The sequence below is a fragment of the Argiope bruennichi genome, chromosome X1, assembly GCF_947563725.1.
Source record: "Argiope bruennichi chromosome X1, qqArgBrue1.1, whole genome shotgun sequence".
Classification (NCBI taxonomy): domain Eukaryota; kingdom Metazoa; phylum Arthropoda; class Arachnida; order Araneae; family Araneidae; genus Argiope; species Argiope bruennichi.
Window position 1 is genome coordinate 125,597,974 of NC_079162.1, and position 24,673 is coordinate 125,622,646.

General features: G+C 30.9%; 1 protein-coding gene across 2 annotated transcripts in view; it reads left to right on the plus strand.

Moving 5' to 3' along the window:
* LOC129958436 (UV excision repair protein RAD23 homolog B-like) overlaps positions 1-24,673 on the plus strand; it is a 50,357-nt gene that overhangs the window by 17,626 nt on the left and 8,058 nt on the right. For both annotated transcript variants that reach the window (XM_056070927.1, XM_056070928.1), the window contains exons 3-9: positions 798-877; positions 5,549-5,622; positions 11,620-11,767; positions 12,263-12,335; positions 18,351-18,544; positions 23,208-23,274; positions 24,524-24,672. In XM_056070927.1, coding sequence (XP_055926902.1) covers positions 798-877; positions 5,549-5,622; positions 11,620-11,767; positions 12,263-12,335; positions 18,351-18,544; positions 23,208-23,274; positions 24,524-24,672 — 785 coding nt within the window. The remainder of the gene's footprint in view (positions 1-797; positions 878-5,548; positions 5,623-11,619; positions 11,768-12,262; positions 12,336-18,350; positions 18,545-23,207; positions 23,275-24,523; position 24,673) is intronic.

Consider the following 24,673-nt stretch of genomic DNA (forward strand, 5'->3'; position numbering starts at 1 on the left):
AGCATAGTTGCTCTGCTTTTTCTGTAATTGAAACAGAACTTCGCAATTCGTTGTGGCGACAGTGCAGGAAATCAGTAATAATGAACAACTTCGAAAATAAAGCAATACATTTTCACAAAACCCCCAAAATCTTCCCAACGAAACGAATAACATTCAATTTAAAATTAATTTTTTCTTAAGAAATATAAGCTATAGAAATAAAAAGTGCTATATTTGGTGATATTTATCGCCTGTGCCTGGCTAACAGAAAAGTATCCACATTTTTACATCATTAGCTTCTCCATAAAAACTCACCCTCATATTTATGTTTGGGAAAAGTTCCAAAAATTTTTGACTTATATATGGAAATATGTAGTATATTTTGCATTAAATAAATATAAAAATGGGGTGAGAAAAAATTTATATTGTCTTAATATGATGAAAGTTTTAAATTTTTACATGGCTAAGTCGTGAAAAATCAAAATACCCAATACTAAAGAAAACACTCTTGATAAAGATTGAAAGTGAAAGCCAAGAAGTGTAGCTTATATTTGTAATTATAATGAAACCTGCACCTACTCGTTTGGAATATTTATTGGAATATTATTAAAAAAAAATCTGTTTATACAGAAGCAGATTATCTGGTTAAAGGGAGTTTTCTTTAAAGAAAATATGAAGCCATGGTGTTATAATTGGAATTTTTTATTTTTATATGTCAAAATTGAAGAAATATCCAATTCTTTGAAATAATTTCAAACAACTTGCTTTTTTTTTTGTTTCCTTTATACATTTATTACAACTGAAAATTTCATTTACAGGAAAATTCCTTCATGATACTAAACGAGTTTGTGACTACGATCTGGAAGAGAAGAAATTTGTGATTTTGGTAGTGAAAAAGGTATGTATTCTTTTTCAATTCATTATGCAATTTATCAGGATCCTTTTTTCTGTACATAACCAAAGTAAATAACTTTCATATACTAGCTTTCATTCTTTTATCACTTTTAAATCTTATAAAAGTATTATTTTATTTATATGGAAATTAAATTTCATCTTCCATTTCTTTTATTATTTACTTGTGCATTAAAATTGCTCTAAGCATTGTAATAAGATAGGCATGCAAACAATAAAATGTAAATTAGGCCATGCAGATTAGCAATTTAATAAGAAATGCTAAATTTAGAAAAACTGGAGTATTATAGTTTGGTTGCTAACAGCAGCACTTTGTAATTAACTAGCATTTACTTCAAGTGATACTTTATGATAGGATTCTTGCTACAATTTTTATGTTATGTTTATATTTGTATTGGCTGAATGATTGATTAAAGTAGTCAACCTGGATTGAAGAAGACAAATTTTGGGGGAAAGGGTTTGAATTTTTACATAAAGAATTATTTAAAAAATTAAATGTAATCATGCTATAAGTATTGTTCAACTAATTGATTACTATGTTAATTAATTCTTGCCATTTTATCTAACCTGGAGACTGACTTCTCTTGCAATTGTTTCATTAATTCTGAAGGAAATTTTAGGCTATTACTCTTTATACATATTGATGAGGATGTTGAAATAGGAAAAGAAATTGTGGAGTCAAAATTGTATGTTGTTTGCTGAATTTTGAGAATAAAATTTCAAAGGGAGAAGATTAAATCTCTAATAGCAGTATTTCTGATCAAAATTATTTATATTATTCAAAAATATGACCAACAATAGGTAGAAGTCCTAATGCAGTCCTCATGATAAATTTGCTTATTTATCACAAGCAATGCTAAATGATGGTATTGCTGAAAAACAGTTAAAAACTTTTCACCAGGAGGAGACAACTATGGGGAGAGAAAAAAAAAAAAGTTGAAGAATGAAGAATTGCTTATTTGAGTCTGTGTCAAAATCTTGCTTTCATTAAATTTTCAAAAACAGATATTACAAATAAATGTTTAAGAAATCTGAATGATTTTTTAAACATTTAAGCAACTTTATTAAGGAGTAAATTTCATGTCCTCAGAATCTTGAAAATTATGCAAGATTAATATGTATTACTATTATTCATTGTTGTGTATGTCTTTATTCAGGTACTGACCTATTCTGTCATTAAAAATTTGCTAGAATACTTGTAAAAAAAAATTCCCTGTTTCTTTTATTGGCCATGAAAAGATAACCAGTATTTGAGTTTTATGAGACGATTTAATTGCACTAAACTCTAGTTCATGAAAAAATAGGGTTATATTTCATTCCAGGTTTTAGTATATAGATCAAAGCATAGGTTGCAACAATAAATCACCTAAATTTTGTTGTAGTATGATCATAGAAATATTTAATTGAACTTTAATGTGGAATGTGTTCTTCATCTTTTGGATCTATGCTTTTAATGTTTATAAAATATTTCAATTATAACAAAAATGAATTACTCTTGAATGAATCGAATAGAGCAATAGTAATTTATAAATAATGTTGGATAATGATAATATTTGCAGAATAATACTTTATAAAATGAAATAAGAAAATCTGAAGTAGTGGAAATGGTAAGTTGAATGAATAGCATTTTAATCAGATGTCTGCACATCTGTGGACTTAACATTGTGAACATCCACCACATTGAATTCCCAGTGGGCCAACAAATTATCAACAAAATGCGATATTTTATTGACTTGCCATTCTATCAACGAAATGTAGCTTAAACTATTACTTGTTTACAATATATAAACTTTAATATGGTTTTTAAATTATCATATTTGTTAATGAAATGCTCACCATGACTTTTTTGATGTGGTGAATACTTTTGCCAACTGTGGCGGAGTAAACAGTTGCTGTAGGAGAAGCACTTGCCCCCCCCCCCAGATAATGCCGCCTTGGTCTTTTGTCTTAACAACTTAGAGATACAACTGGCATGGACAGAATGGATATTTATTCCGTAGTCAATTTTGTTTTTCCCATAGAGAACACTACTATTATAGTTGCTACCACACTTTCCTGCCTTTTCGCATCTATTTTGTCAAATTGATTTTGGAGAAATTTGATTTTAAAGACTGTCTCCTGAACCGTGTTGCTTTGGAGTACTAAAATAAAACCTTGGAGAGTTTCTATGTACAGCAAAGAAAATTAGGTATTTAACAAGCAGAAAATCGGGGAAGTGCATGCCTGGTTTGATGAATCCAATAGGGGTTGTTTTGTTAATGATATGATTGGAAATAGATACATTTCTCTTCTGAAGAATGGACAAATAACAATTTTGTTATCAATGGAGATGAAGTTATTAAAGAATAGGGAAAAAATGTAAGCTCTCTAGCTCATTGCCATTCAAAACAATTTTTATTATAAATATTTTCAAAGAACAACAAAATTATCAACCTTGTGGCATGGATTTTTTGATTAATTAGAAATTTTTATTGAAGAATATGAGAAAGGCGGCCTTGATTGAAATGAAATTTTAGAAGCTAATAGAATCGTAATTAAATGATCCAAGAAAATGTTTCTTAAATGAACGTGATGGAAGTTTATAAACTCTAGCAGAATGTAAGGATAAATGCAACATCACCAGAGGGGAAAATGTAAACCTTTATATTAACAGGAGAACAGAGGTTTTAAAATGCTAGTACTTTTTCTTGATAAAACATTATATATCGAACAATATTCATTATTTAATAAAAAAAATACTGATGCTGGAGCTCAAATACTACTAATAATTTTGACAGAGAGAGAGACTTTAAATTCTACGGGGTGGGAAAACAGTGAGATCCATTGTTTCAAAATGTGTTGTATGCTAGAAATATTTAGTAAAGAAGTTTGATATGATTACTGTTCTCCTTTCAGATTTATTAGTTAGGATAATATGTTGTTTTCAAAGCCTGTGAAATCAACCTGACTCCTCGGGGGGGGGGGGGACTCTTTACAGGGTTTGTCTATTCACATTTGCCATTTATAGGACAATGTAATTCGAGCTGGTGACTTTGTTTTCTACAAATACATTCTGCTTGCTGTTGTGGATTGTGCATAGATGGCGCTTCTGTCTCTTGTTTACATAGTGTTTCATGTGCCACCCCTGAAAACATGGACTTGTATGGCAGGCACGGAACCCAACGGATGGAATTTGGAAGGAGTGCCATGAATTAAAGCTTTGTAAATAGTTTAGTTAGTATCTATATACCCATGTTATCGTTAATAAATATCTAAAAAGGCACAGATTTTGGAATTCACTAAGCACCTTCTCTGAACACAGATGCAATACTTGCTTTTCACAGAGGAAGATGTGACATTATCTGTTGCGATAATGATACCATTTTATTAGTGTTTCAAGATTCTTTAGATTGGAACCATATTGTGAATTGCATTGTTCTCCCTCCAGTCAAGTGGAATTTTCATCTACTAACTGTGTTGTGGGGGGGGAGCAGTTGTTGTGAGAGATTGATAGGTATTTTGAAGAATTTACTGTAAAGAGTTTTAGGTAGAGCTTGTCTTGTGTACAAGGAGACTGTAAGTCTGTTATTAATTCTTGCCTATAACATTAATGTTGCAGTTAAAGATGCAAAATTGGTTCTTTTGTCTTCCATGCTTCTGCAGATATTCCTGTTAAAGAGTGTGTATAAGCAGGGCCTCCGAGAGTGGTTTCTCTTCTATGTGCCTGGAACAGCAGAAAAGGGAAAACGACTAAGCGATGCTTTTGGCTTAAGCACATTACTTGCATCCTTTTTCATTCAATTTTTTTCCACTCTTTAAAAAAATTTTGCAAAATAGCTTTAAATTTAAAAGTAATTAACAGCATTGTTACACTTATTAAAGTTTATACACATACATACATACACACCTAATCAATGCTTTGTTGTATATTTCAATCATGGTACTATAAAACGTTGTTGAAACTGTAAATTAATAAAAGTTTGAATTCTACTCCCTTTATAAAATTTTACAGTATCAGTACAATAAAATAATATAGAATATTGCCTCATTTTATTAAAAATGTTCTTAAATTTATAAAATGAGTTTTCATTCTACACATTATAGTGCGAGTATGAAGCAACAGCATATTATAAATAAAGGGAGGAGTAAGGGAGTAAGGATATATTTTATTAAGGGAGTTGCATCCAAACTTTTATTAATTTACAGTTTCAACAACCTTTTATAGTACCGTGTTTGAAATATACAGCAAAGCATTGATTAGGCATTTGCAGTTGGAATTATGGTTCATTATTGGGGCTCGAAGACTTACCAAATCATAGTGATGATTTCTTGCTGTAATGGGGTATCACCAATATTCAAATTTTGGCTCTGATAGAGTTCAGCTAATTGAACGTTACTGAAATTATATAACTTGTTTTTTTTAAATCAGAAATAGTGAATTGATTAAACCAAATTTTAAATGAATAATGTATCTACACAGCTTTTTACAAAATTCTATCTTGTGTTTTTATAATTTTAATAATTTAGGGTTTAATACTGATTTACAATACATTTTCCAAGAAATTTTTTACATATGTGAAATGTTTTCAGCTTTGATTCATTGAAGTAGTATTGCTTTTTGTAATGTCATTCTTTTAAATAGGCATGTTTATGTATACATACTCCTTTGTCTTTATAGCCCAGGAGACCTGTTATTAAGGAGGAAGAACCAGATCCTCTTGAAAGTACATCTATGGATGCATCAAGCAGCAGGTAATAATTTTGTAGTATAATTGCTCGTTGTAATATTTCAAAAGCCTGGTTAAATTGACATTTCATTTACATTATTTTTTATTCCAATGGCGTTGTGTCATGAAACTGGATGTAGATTATCAATCTTTTTTCTTTATATTTCCTAAAAATTTTTAAGTAAGAGAAAGGCATTACTAGTTTTATTTTTAATTCAAAAACATTGCTTTCAATTTGAGTTGTTTTGATGACTTTTTTTCCCTTTTGAATGTGACATTGAATACTTCATGAAAAGTAAGATAATACTTTTCTTGAGTAATTTTTAATTTTAAACTTATTATTTAGGAGCTAATTTAATGATTTGTAGTTTCATTTAATAGGCTTATTATATTGTAGCTTTGTTGCAACATTTTCCCCCTGTTATTTTTTTTTTCAATTGTAAAAGAAATGAAACTTTTTATTTGTCACTGTTAATTAGGGAAGTGATTTTAAAAACCATTCATTCTTAATTATTATTTTATTATATAAGGGACCCGATTGATTTTAAAAAAGTACACAGCAATTTTATACTTTTAACACTTTTTTAATAATACTAAATGTATGACTTTTAAATTAGTTTTTTTTTACAAACATGATATATTTTCATGGAATTTTGGAGTTGAATTGTGTCATTCTTGAGATTATTTAATTTCTTTTTATGAAATAATTCTTCAACATTTTTGAATATTTCCTGCACATTTTGTATAAATTTATTCGTTTTATTGTTCAATTAATTATATTTATTTTACTTCTTGGTATTTATGTCTGGTACAATTTCTTGTATTATAAAGTTCTGCTTTTTTTTTTTTTTTTTTTTTTTTTGTTCCAAGCCTGTGTGTGTGTCATATAATCAAACAGTGCCAAAATTAGTACAAATTCTCTAATTGTTGTGCGATATCTGCTTCAGATCATTTGAGTTGGTCATTGTTGTTTGAAGAATTACAGATGAAATATATTCTGATTTAATTAGCTTGGTCTTCTTTTGAATAAATACTTTTTTAGACGTATTAAAGTTAATTTTCTCATGGATTTAATAAAATATTGGTTTGAAAATATAATAAAATCAAATGTATCTTGAGAAGGTAACTTTTGTATTGATTTGAGAAGTTTCTGATAGCTCCCTGTGTCAGCAATATAGAAATGCTGGATAGTTGTTTTCAACTTTTGAAATATTCATTATCTGAAAAGATCGTTTTTGCATCTGTTCACCAAATTTCCACATGTGATTCATTACTCAGACACAATAGAAGGGTATCAATACGCAAGTGATGATAAACAATACAGTACTGAGTGAAAATTTTTATGTAGTTATTCAAATGAGTCATCACAAACCACTTGAAAGGGAAATATACTATCCCGAAACGTTGTGTTCTGTTGCTATTCAAATTGGAAAGGCATTTTTATTTTAAGCAGCTGCTGCTGCCTCCTAATCAAATAGATAATTTAGTTAAATAAAGTAGAAAGTTTGAGAATTGGAAATTTTTTTCAATTTGAGAAAAAAATTGAGAATTGACCAGAAATATTTAAAAGTGACCTATTGCATTGAGGCTGTTTTTCACTAGGATAATGGTAAATTACAGGCATCTCTGACCATCTTGTTGTGGAGGCTTGTCTAGTGTATCTTATCTCACCCCCTTCTCCCCACACACGCACAGTTTTGACTCAGCAACTTTGCACTATCATCTTTTCTACTCGTAGCACAAATGTGTTAAGGAGAAAAAAAATCTGTACTCTAGAATGCTGTAAACAGCACCTTGCCTTGCCTTGAAAAAATAAAGGATCCAGCTCAAAATTGTTTATTCATCATTTTGATGTACTCAAGACTTTTAGAAGGAATGTGTCGGACTTTCTCGTTCTCAAACGAATTGGCCGTTTCCTTTATTACTTGTGACCCATTATGTCATTGACTGAATTGGAACTTTCCAATTGTATTGAATATAGATAGAAGCCATAATCTTGGAAGTGTGATGGAATACATGTGTAGTTATTTTGTATTATTCTTGGAAAGTTTCTTGTGAGGGCACCATTTGTGAAGTTAAAGTTTTTTTTTTTTTTAAATACATGAAGCTTCATTTTTTGGCAATAGCAGTTATCCCCCCCCCCTATATTTATTGTATGAAAATGTAATACATTTATTTCTAAAGTTTTTTTTCTTCACAACCTTAAATTTTTTCTTGATAAACTATCCTTATTTTGGAAATAGCCTACAAACAAATTTGAAAATGTTTACCCACAATATAAGCATTAGCTTAGTTTTTTTCTTTTCCTATTTGATGTTTAACTTTATATTTTCTATGCAGGTAAAGTTAAATCAACATATTATGTTTGTAATAAACATCTGCTTCTGTCTAGTTTTATGTAATATCTGCATACAAATAACTATTGATTTTAAAAAAAACCATTTAAAATAATTGGCTTTTTTTTTATCTATTTAAATAAATACACTGATGTAAGAAATTAAGAGAATTTTCATATTTGATGTACGATCTCCAGAACTACTGGACGGATTTTAATAAAATTTGGGGTGAACATAGGTTTATATAATGCAAACAAAATAAACATTCAACAGTTGTAATAGACACACATGTTTATGGGTAACACTCATGGAAGTTTGAAGGTTTGAAACAGCGGTTGCAGAATACACAAAAGAAATGGGTTAATAGGAGGAATGGTCCCCTCTTACTGCTATACACGCCTTGCAACGTGATGTCATACTGGAAATAAGGCAGTTTATCAGTGCATGTAGCAATTGGTCCCACTCATTCACCAACGCTGTTTTCAGTTCCTGGATGGTTCTCGGAGGGGGGTTGCGATTTGTAATTGCCTTCCCCAGAGCGTCCCAGACATGCTCTATAGGATTGAGTCTGGAGACCTGGCTGGCCAATCCATCTGGCGAATATCCTCACTCTCGAGAAATTCGTCGACCAGAAGAGCTCTATGTGGCCTCGCGTTATCGTGCAGTAAGATGAACTCGGGGCCCACTGCACCCCGGAAAAGGCGAACATAGGGCTGCAAGACCTTATCCCTATACTTCACACCAGTCACAGAGCCTCTGTCAAAGACGTGGAGAGGTGTGCGGCCAGCTAACATGATGCCTGCCCAGACTATTACACCGCCATAACTGTCGATTTCGCGGACATTGGAGGGTAAGTAGCGAGTTCCTGTCTCTCTCCATATGAAAGTACGGCGAAAATCGATGTTTAGGCTAAAACGGGACTCGTCGGTGAACAGAATGGCTGCCTATTGCTCCATACTCCAATCACTATGTTGCCTGCACCATGCTAATCGGACTCTCCTGTTCGTATACGTGAGCTGGACGCAAACAGCCTGTCTTCTGGCAAACAATCCTCTCTCATTCAGTCTCTGGAACAAATCACCCTTGATACATGGTTCCTGTGGCTGCATTCAGGTCCCGAGAGAGCTGAGAAGCTGTAGCCCCTCTGTTACGCCTCGCTAAAATGTACCAATGGCGATCTTCTTTGGCCGTCGTCGCTCTTTGACGACCTTGCCCAGGCTTTCTCTCGATGGATCCAGTATCCTGGAACTGGGTTACACACGACGCTGGGCGTTAAATAAAACTCTCTGCCTATCTGGTCTTGTGATTGGCCTGCCCCTAACCTACCCACAATTCGCCACCTCATTCCATCATCTAAACGTTGGTGGTTACTCATTTTTACTGTTCCGATGTGACTTTCATCGATTGCTGCAAAATAACACCAAGATATTCGCCAATGTGTGCTAGCGAACGAAATTCGTCTTACTCTCCACGCGCTTATAAAGCCTGTTTTTCTGCTGGCTCCACCTACACACACGTGTACGCTTACTTATTAACCGTGCAGCATTTGCATTTTTATCTAGAAGCAGTGGTTTTACCTTCAGTTCAGTTCTTTTCATGCAATTCGGTAAAATATGCAAATTCTCTTACTTTCTTACACCAGTGTACATTACTGCTTAAAAAAAAAAAAAGAAACCATAACACCTCCTTGATGTAGATGTCTTAGATTGCAGTCAAAAAGAAAGTCTTGCAAAATAATTTCTTAGTAAATGAAACTAACATTTATATGTATGAATATTCTCTTAGAATCTTTTTTTTTTTAAGAATGGCACCTTGGTGAAATAAAAAATTAGGAAAGACCCCCCCCCCCCAAAAAAAAAAAAAAATTAAGAAATTTTTCCAATTTGTAGTTTATGCTATTGCATCTGGGAATAAATTCTTTCTTGATAGCAACAAAAATACATTTTGGTAATTGTGAAAACAATACACTTTAATTCATATAGTTTTAATGTTTGTAGTTAAATTAATATAGATTGCTATTGATTTGAAAGGTATATATGCTTATCAAGGCAACTATGCTCAGTTAATATTTCAGTGTAAATTAAGCTTTTATATTAAGACTTTACATTACTGCTTTGTTAGTGAGAACAGATCCATTGAATTTATTTGCCATTAGCATATGATTGATTCCTTTCATATTATTTTTCAAGTAATGCCTTTCACTTAAGTAGATTTTATTGGTATGTTTAAGTTAAAACCTTACTATAAAAATCAAAAGATGCGAAATATCAATAATATAAAAACTCAACGACGAATCAACGACGAATTAGTTGGATCAGTTCAGCGAAGTGATCAGTGAAGTTCAGCATTGGGTGGAGCTCAAGCAATTAGTGGATTGAGAAATGGAACCAGGAGCCGAGTTTTGGGGATAAGTATCGAAGTAGCATCGAGTCGTATATGAATTAGCTAGTCGTATAGTAGTAAGTCGGAAGTTGGTACAGCTAAAGCGAGGAGATAGTGGAGATAAGCATGCTTTTGCAGAGACTTTAGTGAATAGGTACATTGATTACCTCCTCTTGCTTTCTGTCTGGCCGCTTTATGTGTTGTTGTTGTTTACTATCGATTATTACTTGTGGGCTGCTATGTATTGTTTACGTTTCGGCTGTGATTTATCTTCTGTGTGTTAATAAGCGTCATTATTTGTTATCGAAGCCTGTTGCTGACTGTGTTCACCATACAACCGCAATAAGCGAACCCTTTCGTTCGAGTTTAGCCAAATTTGAAATTTCCGGAACCATATTGTCTCGCTGATCAGCATTCAGGGGATAACAGCCTGTGTTGCTGTATTTATCTCATTATTCAATAATTTATAACGTTCAAGGAAGTTTTAAAATGTGGGCAGAACTACAAAGTCATGTATTTATCTTCTGGATTCAAGTGATTTTTTCGAAAAGTTTATTTAGTAATGTTCTTGTTGGGTATGGCAACTAAAACATATTTTTGCAGATTTTTCTTTTATTGATGGGTATAGGCATAATTTGTATTTATGGATGGGATAAATATTTGACTTCTATAACCGCACTGTCCTTGACTGTGTTAAACTATCTATGTGGCTTTCATGAATGAGATTAGCAAGTTCCACTTAATTGCAAATGGGAACAGCAGTATCCACACAATTGTTCTCAAACTAGCTTCATATTCAGAAAAATGGCAAGCTGACTAGTTTTTCATTTAATGCTGCATTCGTTTTGACCTATTCGTTCATGAAGGACTCTTTATATATATATATATATATATAGGAGTGGGATGATGAAACTTCCCAGTTGATGGCAAATCGTTTCCAGACAAAATCGTGTATACATTATTGGCGTACACATTATTGACGTTACATTGTTAGTACAAAAAATCTTTTTAATTTACTCCCAAAATTAATTGTTTTATAAACATCTCAAGAAATACACATTTTATTTTTTATGTGTTATGTCTTAATCAAAATAGCACAGTAATATTTAAACATTGAGTTTCATCATCTCATTAGACATCATTGGTCTTAGACCAAGATTATAGACCTTAGGTTTGCTGAAGCTATTCAAGGAAAGATGAACTACTTTGGCGTTTAAGGCATTATTAATATTTATACAAATTCATGAAATTTTTCTCTATAAAATTGTTATTATCTATTTAAGCATGTACATCATGTTTTTTAGTTCTGCTGAGCGTGACCGCATTTTATGTGCTGAACATGAACAGTTAGTTCAGCACATTGTTGAGCTGGGCTTCTCAAGAGAAGATGTTGAGCGAGCTTTGTGTGCCAGCTTTAATAATCCTGATCGGGCTGTGGATTATTTGTTTAATGTGAGTATTTCTAAAGACAAAGGCTTGGTTTTTAACTTACTTGAATAACTTCCTAATTTTCGTAGTCAAATAACAAAATTCTTGTGCATAAAATTCTGTCCTGTGCATTTTTGTTGTCTGGTTTGCTATAACAAAAAATAAATAAATAAATAAAATAAAAAAAATTGCAAAATGAGGTGTGTGTATATAATAATTTTAATTGCAAATGCAAATACATTAGTAAAATCGATCTTATTTGACTGCTGTGTGTCTTTCTGTATACTGTATTGTTTAAGAAAATATTTTATTGCATTTTGCTCTGTTAATTAAATTCTTTAACTTAATGAGGAAAACAACTGGAATGGGGAGATAGCATTATAACTAAAAAATACATATCTTAACTTCAAGCATTCTTTTAGTGTTAAATACTGCTTTCATAAAAAATTACAACAATTTTGTTTCATTATTTCATATGGCAAGGAAATGTATATTAAAAGTCAATGTATTTTTATACAGCGTATTGATCCAGGCCCATCAAGAAGTAATCCGCCATCTGCCAGCCAGTCAAGACCCACTGAGGATCCAAATGGTAAGTCAAGTTGGAGTAAACAACTAAAATTATAATTTGCATTTTTGGTTTATATAACTATGTAATTAAGTGTTCATGGTATTAAAAAAATTATTATTGCTCTCTTCATCTTTTTTGTTGTTGAAATCATTGCAATATTGGAAAATTTGGCTTATTTGTTAGTTTACTTAGCAGATTTCTTTAAAAACTATTATTTTATTTGAAGGAAGAAAAAAAAAAAAAAGAATTATCCATGTGGGATTAATTTTGTCTTTACTTAGAAAAATATCCAGCAAGTAACTGATTAGCTTATTTATAAAATGTTGAAACCTTGTTTACATCAGGTTGGGTTTATTTTTAAATAAGTATAACACATCAATGATTCATCAACTCAGCAATGATTTTCTCATTATATTTTGAAAAGATCCCATTTTATTTTATTTGGGGAGCTTTCACTTTCTCATGAACAAATTTCTGCATCTGGTTTTTATATTGAGTAGTATACCATAAAATCCATTACATTTGGGGTGGAAGATTAGATGGAAATAGAATTTGAATATAGTTTCTCTATTTTGGTTACAGGAGCTTCAGAAATGCTTACAATTTTATATCAATTAATTAATAAATAAATATTTAATTGCAGTAATTAACAATTTTTATAGTGTTGGGACAATAAACATTGTCTGATATTGCAAGCAGTAATAGAAAATGAAAAGTTAAGAACATAATTTCAAACGAAATGCATTATAGTGATAGTGGAAATAAATTTTCACATGATTTGAATCTCACGATAACCAAAACAAGTGAGAATAATTGTATACTTGATATTAAACTTGAATTTTGAATGATATTTTGCACTAACTGAATGACATTTGTGCTAATAAAAATTAAATTTGGTTTATTCATCAAAGTAAAATAACTCAATACTCGCCAGTATAAGTCCTGCCTCCCCCTTCTCTGCATAAAATTTTGGATATGATCGCAAATATCTTGCATTGCATTTATGAATGATAGTTATGAAATATAGATCTTAAGTGTGAAGTAGCATTTTTACTGAATCTATCATTAGAAGATGTATTTTAAATGATTTTACCCCCCCCCCCTCCTCCAATAGATTGTTATCAAAATTTGACATGGAACTGGCATTGCAATCACAAGATCAAATATCGGAATTCATTGATATAAACCAATTCATTTATGAGTAATTGAGTTTACATGCGTATGAAAGGGCAGACTAACAGATTTGGTTCAAAGTTGACAAATAACCAGATTTTAGAGGCTAAACCTGTGTGCCAAATTTTTTCTGTCTATAACTCTTTTTGCATTTTATAGTTATGAAGCTCACTTATACTTGAACAGCATGACAGAATAGACTTCCTCTGAATGGATTCATTCACGTGTGATAAAAATCTATAGATTTGATCTTAAGTCTGTATACCAAATTTTACATATTAGTTTAAAGCATTTTTTAATTATCGTATTCGCAGATAGACATAATATTAAGGAGAGAAAAATGTTTTTTAAATTTAGGGAGGTCTGAAATGTAGAGTTTGGTCAGAATCTCAAGTTCTAATTTTTTGACGATTACAGTACATTCTCTATACTTCATACCAGGAAGTAACTATCTAAAGTGCCAGATTTTTTTAATTAAAAAATCTTTGGAGGAAAATATTTCTATATTATTTCTATATGCAAATATTATTTTAAAGTAATAGTTGTATTTTCAGCTACTAAAATAACTATAAGTTCTTTTATAGTGAATAGTACTTAGTATAGTATTCATATACTGAAAAATTCTTAAATATCTTAAATTATTGAAGTATTTAAAAAAAATCTTTTTTATAAGATTGAAAAATGTTTACTGAAATTTTTGATTTCAAACTAATGAAATGAAATTATAAAATACAAATATAATTTCATTTAGAATCTCAAAATATGAAAATTGAGGAAATAAAATTACTGCTACTTATACATTCCATGATGTCTCCCTTCAATATTTCATGCCATAAGTATAGAATTCTCTTTAGAGATCATTCAAATTTAGAAATCCTTTACTTCTTTTTTAATCCTTTCTTTATATTAAAAAAAATATCTTATAATTGGTATTATATTCAAGAAAGACAATCTCTTGGTCACAAACTTATTGAAAGCTGAGGAGTTTTCAAACTATCAAAAGTTTTATATGGGAAGCAATATTAAAAGTAATTAGTGAACTTTTTGTATATTTTATTATTCAAGTGATTTTAGAAGACAAAGCAAGTTTAACGAAAATTGTAATTTTAATATTTAAAAAATTAACTTTTTAAAAACTTATTTTTTAAAAAATTATTTCAGCTGATTTTTATTTCTTGGGCTATTGGCAGCAAAAGTTTTTATGGGATTAAAAATGTGACTGTAAAATTTTAATTATTTTCCCAGCTGAAGCCTGAAAGAGATATAATATAAAAATATCAACTTAAACATTTATTAAAAAATAATTAATCCTCTGACCTATTAATTCTTTTAGTGCACATATATGAAAATGTGCACAGAAATTTTCAATAAGCTATCTTGAATAGAATACATTTGCATCAACGAAAACAAAGATCTGGAGGGAAATGCATTTAAAGTTTGTAATGGCAGAAGACACTAACTAATCATCTTTGTAGAACTCTGTTTATAATTTTTTTTCCTTTCTATTTAAAGAATGCTCAAGAAGACTATTTAAACTCAATATGATTGAATATATATTTAATTCAAATTATTATTTAATTACCTTAATTTCAATTATTTCAATAACAGATCATTCAGCTTAAAGTAAAAAAAAAAAAAAAAAAAAAAAAAAAACATAAAAGTTGTTAAAACAGTACTCTTTTCTGAAATAATAATTAAACAGATTAAAACTGTCTCATTTCTAAGGTCATTTTGATTCAGGTATCTCGGAATACTAAAGTTTCTCTTTCGGATAAAAAAGAAATCCCCACCACTAAAAAACAGAAGTAACAGCCTGTGTTCTTAAGGGATTACAATACAAAAAACGTCTCTATTTAGCAGACAGCTACTATGCAAATATATGTTGGAACAACTTTTGAATGTTTTTAAAAACCTCCCTGTCCCCCAAATTCATCCAGGTGAGCATCTGTAATGGAACAAAACATGCACCATAGTAATCAGTCAATCACACTCAAAAGGGGGAGGGTCGAGGAATTGTGCACAGTGATATCCATGCGACTCGGGCGAGCTTCGTAGCTTCGTTGAACTAAGATTTGCGGCTTTTCCATTTTGATATATATATATTTTTTAAATACCCATCTTTGTATGTAAAAACCTTCTAATTTTAATTTAACAACTAGTAATTGAACTAATTAGATTTTTTTTTATTGCTCAACTTTGTACTTAAATGATTTTATTTTCAATATTCACAATTATATAGTTGTATGCAGGAATATCTTCTACTTTATTTGTGTATACATGTATTTAAAAAATTTGAATCCTGATGTCTTGTCACACTAGTAAATGTAGAAAGCTGATTTTCAGAATTGTTGTTTTCACTAGTTTGACATCTTTTCTAATCATTATGTGTCTTAGGAACTCAAGAACGTTTCGATTGTGATGCTTTTTATTACAAATATAAATAAGAGCCTACAAAACATGTAACTGCAAGTAAAAAAAGGAGCTTCCAAGAAAAAAATGTTAATGTAAAAAATAATATTGGTCTTGAATAAAAGTTTTTATGTTTATTAGTTAGTAAAGAAAGCTCAAAACAAACGTATAGCTTAAACAGAAATGAGTAATGAAAGATGCTTGCCATATAATGTAAGGATTTGATTTATTCAAAGCTATTTTTAAGTAACTAATTTTAAGAATGGAAAATTTCTTTGAAATGAAAATGAAACTTAACCACATCCTCACAATTTTAGACTGACAACACTTAAAAACTTCAAATATCTTAAAACTATTTAGATACGAAATCTAAAATTTGCAAAATCCATTTAAGGTGGAATTCAATGGGCACAAATTTTTTTAACATTTAATTTATTAAAAACATTGATTTACTAAGCAATGTCGCTTGGTTTCCAGTATCGATAAGTGAACTAACGTTTAACTTATCAATCGTTACTTTATTGTTAAGTGTAGGCTTAAACTTAACATCCAAGGTTGCGACTTCTGGTAAGCTACTTCGAATTTACTCTTGGACATTCTGAAGCTTTATGGCAAAAAGCTCCACATTCAAAACATTTAAATCACTTATCCTTATGAATACAAAACCTTGGGATGTGGTTTGTGTCCCCACAGTCATAAACAAATTTTACGACTTTCAAAATCATTATATTTCATTTTTTCAGGACCACCGCTAAATTTTACTTTATTCGCGCTTTCGTTTTTAGAGTTAAATCTATCCCCATGCTCAGATTTTAGTTTTACTTTGTCAAAAGTATCAAGTCTATGATTTAGATCATATTTTGTTTTTATTCTATCAAAACCACCTTTACTTTTTGCAGAATCACTTTTTATTACTTTGCAAACTTAAGTTTCTCTTTAAATTCAAATAAATTCTTACATCCAAACAAAATAATTTTGTTTTTTAAGTTTTTAAAATAAAGTAAAATGCTTAGGAAATAAAAACACTGTTCGTCATCGTCATTTAGTTACAGTTCGTCATATTCATTAAAATTCTTTCTAAGAGCCGTCTGCTCTTCGTTGCTCATCGTCTTGTATAGAGTCTAGTATCCAACTCTCTAACTCTGGTCCAGTGACGGTGGTGAGCAGGAGCAGCCCCCCAATCAAGACGTCCTTCTAGCACCACAATAAGGAGCTAAGAATGGAAGTGTTAAAGATGGAAATTAAAAAAAAAAAATCGTTGTGTGCCCATTTTATAATTCAAATTGTAAAGGGTAAAGATTAACTAAAAAACCAAGTAGAAAGTATTTGCATTTTAGAACAAAATGTAGTGTAATAGCGACAATATACTGAGGGTATTTGCTTAATTATTTCCATTTGTGATTAAAGCGATTCTTTGAAGTGAGGTGCAAATTGGATGAATATTATATTCAATAATTCGGTGATAATAACAAAAAAAAAAAGTTTGCATTTTTACTGTTGTGATTCATACACGTATTAAAGAAACGTCAGTAATTCAAGCATTTTACAGGCTTGTGTAAAAGTAAAATCAATAATTTGGGTAAGGAAGTATTATTAAATGTAAGCAGAAAGTCAAGAAACAGCAGACAATAAAAAAAATATGAAACTGTTAATCGATTAAGAACTGAAAGAGATCGAACATAGCAGCGTGAATATTTCTATTATATAGGAGAGAACTATCCCATCAAATTTCACTGTGTGGTGTCAAATAAAAGCAAATTTCTGAAATCTGGAGTTGCCAACTTTTGCAATCAATTCCATTATTTAAAGTGCTGTAAAGTAATGTAATATGTGTAAGTAAATGATCAATTTTAATTACTTTTATAAAGTTTTTTCTTAAAAAGTGTTAAATTTAACAAATTTATTCAGAAAAATTTTGAACAGTTACTATTAAATTCATCATTTGAATTGGTTTTTATATTAGTAAATGATTTGAAAGTTACATGAAACTTCATTTAAAATGATTTCTTGTTTGGAGCTGAAATATCAGATTTGTTAACAAATCACCCATTTAATGAGTAAATTTAAATTGTTTGATTTAACCAAATCTTGTTATGGTTGGTGACTGAAAGTTAACATTATCCCTTATTATTATTTTTTTTAAGATATATTTTTTCCTTGAGTGATTTAATTTGAGGGATTATAATAAATTAGTTATTTTTTATTAATAGGTCCTTTATAAATAGATACTTTAAAGGAAGTAGTATTGAGTTGTGTAGCAAATTTGGCTAAGGCTTTAAATCAGAGTAATTTTATTTCCCGCCGAAAATGTTTCTTTTTTTTTTTTCTTTCTGGAAAATGGGATTGATAATCTATGCATTTTTAAATGCAATTTCTATGTGCGGTAATTTTTTTGTAATGATATCCCCCCCCCTCCTTTTTAAGTATTTTAAATGATTTTTTTTTCTCAACCAGATATTTCAGATGCCAATCTTTTGCGTCATATGACACGACCTGATCCTCCAAATCCAAGGGAGTCTATTCTTCCAAGTCAAGATAGAATCTTTGAGCTCTTCACCGAAGCACTTGCTGAGTATCAGAATCATACTACTCGAGAACATGATCGTTCACGTGAACCTGATCCTGAGCTTTTAGCACAAGTATCCCAAGTATGTTGTGACTTTGATGTATTATTTGTTATTTTTGGTTCCAAAAAGTTTTTTTGTTTAAATTGCAAAGTTTCTAATAAAATTAAGAGTAATGTGATGTATTTGGAGTAAGTTATAAATACTGCAAGAATGTGCTAAAAGAAGGTGGCCAGCCGACCGGGAATCGTCAGAGAATTCCGGGAGAGGTCAGGAAAAATTATTATAAAACTGGATTTTTTTTAATATATAAATCGGTTAATATTTATTGTACTTGATATTGTGATGGTATTTTATCATAAGTAGAATGAAACATCGTTGGCAACTAATGAAAATCTTTTACTGATAGTCTGTAACTGACTTTTACTGATAGTCTGTAACAGACTATGGAAGAAGATTAACCATCATATCTAATTTTATTGTACATATGTATAAATATATAATATTTTCTCCAAAAGTTTTTTTTTTCCCCAGAACGACGAGCTGTCACCATAATTATCAAAAATGGTTTTGTGTACTATGGGAAAAGGCAGCTTAACTAAAGCACAGCTCCTATTATTGTTATGATTTTAAGCCTTAATGGGTCTCTTTTATTTAAATAGATACATATGGAGTTACTCTCCCCCTCCCTTTTCTACCTTCAAACATTAAATCGACATATCATGTGTTATGAAAGTGAGATTATGAATTTTGGGTGTTAATATTCAAAACAGCTTGTAAAATATTGACCAAACAATAGTTCCAAAACAATTTATTTTTATTAAATAAGCATTTTACAATAACTATTTTTTCCTCTTCTTGGTGATCTTTTTGTTGAATTATGAAATATCTGACGTTATTGCTATTATTTCCGTAAAATATTTTTTTTATTTATTTTTAAACATTATGAACATGGTTTACTAAACTCTTCATATGAATGGATGCTATGGACGGCATGAAATGGACATATTGCTAATATCTTCTGTTAACATATTTTAAATTTTATTATAGTTTAAAATTCACTATACGTTCAGCAAAATGCTCTATAATTTTAAATAAACACGATAAATTAATTTGTTTCTTACATTATAGATACATATGCCTCTAGTAATTTTTCAAAAAGAAAAAATTTTAAAAGGAGAAGGGCAGTATTTTTCTTGCACTGTTTGATGTCTATAAAACACTTTGTCTCAAAAATTTACAGAATTCATTCATACTATCTTTTTGGAAATTTATACCATTAAAACATTTTTCTTTTTTATGAAATAAAGAAAAAAAATTGTTTAGGACCAATTTTTCACTTTTTTCTCCATTTTACAGGTTAAGCATTGAGCCAGCGTGCTAACGACTTTTATTATTATTATTTTAGTTGGTGAGCTAAAAGTCAATGCATTTTTTTTTTCATTGAAGAATTTTCTTATTTTGATGCAGCGATTTCATTTTGTATTTGTCAATGAATTTTTTTTTTTTTTTTTTTGGTTAGTAAAATTATTGTTCGTTTCTGATTGGCACGTTGGTAAACAGTATGGTTAGGGGAGACTCGACTGGAAGGAAACGGATTATTTCATTCTTAACCACTCCACCAATTTGCATGTGTTTTTGTACTGCATTTTTTGTGAGTAAATTTGACAAACAGTTCTGAGATATGACTGGTTGGCAAGAAATTGGTCTAGATGGGCTTGTGTCTTCTAATGCTGGTTAATATATTGGCAAAAAATGGGAAGAGTTTTATATAATTGAAGGGTATCTGAAATTCAATAAGTAAAAATTGATGCGGGTATTTTTTTTTTTCCCTGAGAATTAAATTTTATTTTTCATTGATTTTAGTTAAAAGTGTAAAACAGTTTTCCAAATAAAGTTAAGAACATATTGTACAATAATTAGAGAGAATAAAATAAAGCGAAATCGTTCTGAAGATATTAGAAACATCCGAAAAATATCGGGGAAATTTTTTTAAAAACCTAGAAGTGTCAGGGAAATTCAAATAACAGAAATGCTGGCAACCCTGTACAAAGATCCACTTCCCCCTTTCTGAAGAGATAACTAATATTTTGATTGAAGTTAAAAGCTAAAATATATAACTAATGGGCAAAACAAATTTTTTCCTCTTACCAAAGTTCATGTTTATCTTCCATTTGTTAATGTTTTAAACTTTTAGTTTTATTAGTATTTACAATTTGTTAACTTTTGTAAAAACCAGTTAAGTCAACTGTGAGGTATTTTAATTTTTTCTACAGTGAGATTAATTCTGTTATTCAGTACTCCTACTTCTTGTATTTGAGTAATTTTTTGAAGCTTTAGAGTCAGTAAAGATATTTAAATTTTATTTTAAATTTTTATATGGATTGCATTAGTAAAATTTTTTGAATATAAATTTTTGCTACATAGTAATTACCTAAAATTATCTGTAACTTAGTGAGCAATTTATAAAACATTCTACCGTATTAGTGCAAATGCTTGCAAAAATAAGGTATTTAATCTTTGATCAAAAACCAATGTATAAGTGCTATTGAAAGCAAACTTCTTCCTGTGAAAAATATTAAACTACTTATATTTTTCTTGGTGAATGTTGTTTGTTTTCTCAGTAGTGGAAAAATATGTTGTTTCAGCCAGAAATACAAATGATAATGTAAGTGAAGTGAAGGAAATATTAAATGATGAAATTCTAGCTAATGAAATCTATTATGCATAGAGAAGCATGGTCTATTATTACTTATATCCTTGTGATGGCTGAATATGTTTTAATAACAGGATAATTAATAAAGTTAATTAGGAACAAATATTTTATTTGTTTTAAAATGGAATTCTAATTTGTTACCATAAAATTATATTTGTGTAATAAAATACAGGGTTAGCAAGAAATAAGTTACCCACTTCAGAGGGCTCTAAAATGCATTCTGTTGGTCCAAATAAGGTAAAATTTGACCTACAGATTATTCAGATAATGCGCTTTACATTTAATTATTTTTAAAAATTTAGTACAAAAATTCATCAATAGATGGCATAACACATAGCATTTATTTGCATATATTGAAAATGTTAAACATAATTTGCGTTACAGCGCATGTCTATTACCATTTTTCTTTGGATAAAAAGAAGGCGGATTCTGCACGAACATTAGTTTCTTCTCTGTTCGTCATGCCTACGTTGCAGGAAAAAGCACTACTGGTGAAATTGTTCTACCAGAACCAACGAAACTCCGTTGCAGCTCTAAGGGAATTTCGTCGTATAAAGCAGATACGAAGGGGTCCTATGTATCCAGGAATGCAGAAATTTCGGAAAAACTGGGCAACTTGGCGTTCTTCCAGGTAGAGAACGGGGGGGGGGACCCTGTCTTCTAGCGTCGAAAAGGTTGCGACCGCGCTTGTTGAAGGCAGCAGTCAGTCGCCGCATAATAGTGTGTTTGCCAGTTGTTTCCCGTATTCTAGATATGCCGTTTTTATGGATTTATTCAACTGGAAGAAAACTCGTACGGCAGATTTTGTAATTTTATCCATACAAAACCAAGTCTGTGCTCCTGTTGCAGGACGGGGACTTAGAGGACCGTAAAACTTTTGCACTTCAGTTTATTCCTCGATTGGTGGTTGACACAACTTGGCCATGAAACATTCTGTGGAGTGATGAGGTCGACTTATGTCCCAATGGGCAAGTTAACACCCACAACTCTCTCGTTATCCAGGAACAACCCTTGCATTCTGAAAAAGTGATAGTGTGGTGTGGTTATACAGCTACCTTTATGATTGGACCGTATTTATTTGAAGAGATAACCGCAAATGGAATCCAAACCTGTTCCGTCACAGGGCAAAGGTACCATGATAAGCTGAGGGATTTTGTAATCCCAACTCTTCTACAGCGTGGATGCCGTCAAGACATCATCTTAATGCAGGACGGTGCACCACCTCATACTGATCATTGTGTAAAGCGATTGTGAATACAGTATTTCATAGAATCACGAGTTATCAGCCATCATTTCCCAATACCATGGTTTTCTCGCTCGCAGGACAATCACCTCTTGCGACTTTTGGTTGTGGGGTCATTTGTAGGACAATATCTACCATCAAATCTCTACCAGATCTGAAGGACAACATTCGGTGCCATATTCTTAATATTCCGGCAGACACACTCCGGTCATCTATAGAAAATATGATTCGCCGATTAGAACATATAGTTGAAAATGAAGGGGGACATATTGAGCAATTTTAATTTTACTTTATTTAACAATTATAAACCATATTAAATGATTTTATGTGTATGACAATGCCACCTAACGGTGAATTTTTGTACTTTTTTTATTTATTAAATGTAAAGCGCATCATCTCAATAATCTGTAGTTCAAATTTTATCTCATTTGGATCACTTGAACGCATTTTAGAGCCCTCTGAATTGGGTAACTTATTTCTTGCTAACCTTATATATTTTATTTTAACAACCTTCTTGGAAGCTTCAAAATTAAAAGCCTTTAGTATTGTGCTGAACCAGAAACTTGCTTTATGCTGGCAGTTGCATTTTTTTATCTGTAAGAATTTATGGAAAATTAGCAATTGCAAATCTTTGTATTATAATACTTGATTGCAAACTATGGAAAATATTATTTGTACCAATGTGTAAATTCTTTTTGAAACTTTCAGTGAAAAAAGAATAATAATTATTTTCAGGCAAATGATGTTTGTGTTTCTTTTAGTAAAAATAGCTTTTTCCCCCCATATAGAATTATGCTGAAATGGGAGGAGCAGTTGGAATGGATCCCCGTAGTGCTTTTGAAAGCATGAATTCAGGTATGTAGATTAAATTTATCCCACTTTATATATTGTTGCTAATTCTGGGAGCATTGACAATGTCCAATAATATTTAAATGCATTCTGACTTGTCAGCATTTCATAATTTTGTTTTGTTTTCATAATTTTGTTTAATATAAGGTTTTAAAAATTTTCTACAATATGCTATTATATTACCAAATATTTCTCTGGAAAGAGATGGTATAACATCAAGAGAAACCATTGGGTCAAGTGAATGAAACCTTTAATTTTCATAATTTTAAGCCAATGTGCTAAGGATGGCTGGAAGGTGCTGCAATACAAATACATAAGTACCAAAGACGAGGGATGCTCTGAATGCTTTTTTGTATTGTTGAGTTGAATTGTAGAGTTAAGATTAACTCTGCCGTGAGATTTCAGCTGATCTTTCATAGAACGGTCCTGACGACTAATCGCTTGTGGTTTTTATCAGTATCTCTGCTAATGAATTTATTTGCATTGAATAACCAGAAGTCTCTTTCCGGATGTTCGTATATAAGTTAGCACGATAACTACAAAATGAAAAGAGCGAGATGGATAAAATTCGGTGCTTAGATTTAGCATCTGTTGTGTAGACACCTATCAAATTACGAGTCAAATCTAACTAGCGTGTCGGTCTGTTCTTTCAGAAACATGTCAACTCAATAACTAAAATATATCAAATTAGGTACTCCATTTTGTGACTACAAGTGTAGTTCTGGGTCACATTTTAACTTCAATTGATTGGAAAAACTCGCCTAAAACTCAAATTCGATTTTTAGATGCCATTAAATGCATGCCAGAGATCAATCGCCAAAACTCCCAAAAATCACATGATTGATTCAGTAAAAATGCTACATTCACGCCAAAGGTTAATATTTCGTAACTGTTGTGCACCAATGCCATTCAAGACATGCTCTGGGATAACGACTTTATCAGGTAGTATGCAAGAAAGTTTAGGGAAACCACTGCCTCTGGTTATTACTAATAATTTGCGCACAAGGATATTTTATCCTTCAGAATACATGCCCGTGCGTTACACACTATGCTTAATTTTTAAGATTATTTATGTATAAATTTGCTTACAAATACAGAATAATCTTTACTTTCTCTTATTGCAACTTTACTTTCTCTTATTGAATTTTTATTGCTATAATTATAAGTTTCTACATTCAAAATATTTTACTATTTTTACATCTCTCTTTGTGCTAATTGATTACAAATCACTTATCATATGGTTAACATTTTTTAGCCGCTATGTCTGCAGAGGATATTCCTTCTGGTTTGTTCTCCGGATCTGATGGTATGTTTGATATTTTTACCGATGCGTTGGGTGGTGCAGCAGCTGGTATTGGTATGACTGGAACGTTAATGGATAGAGACCACGAAGCCATTGAACGTG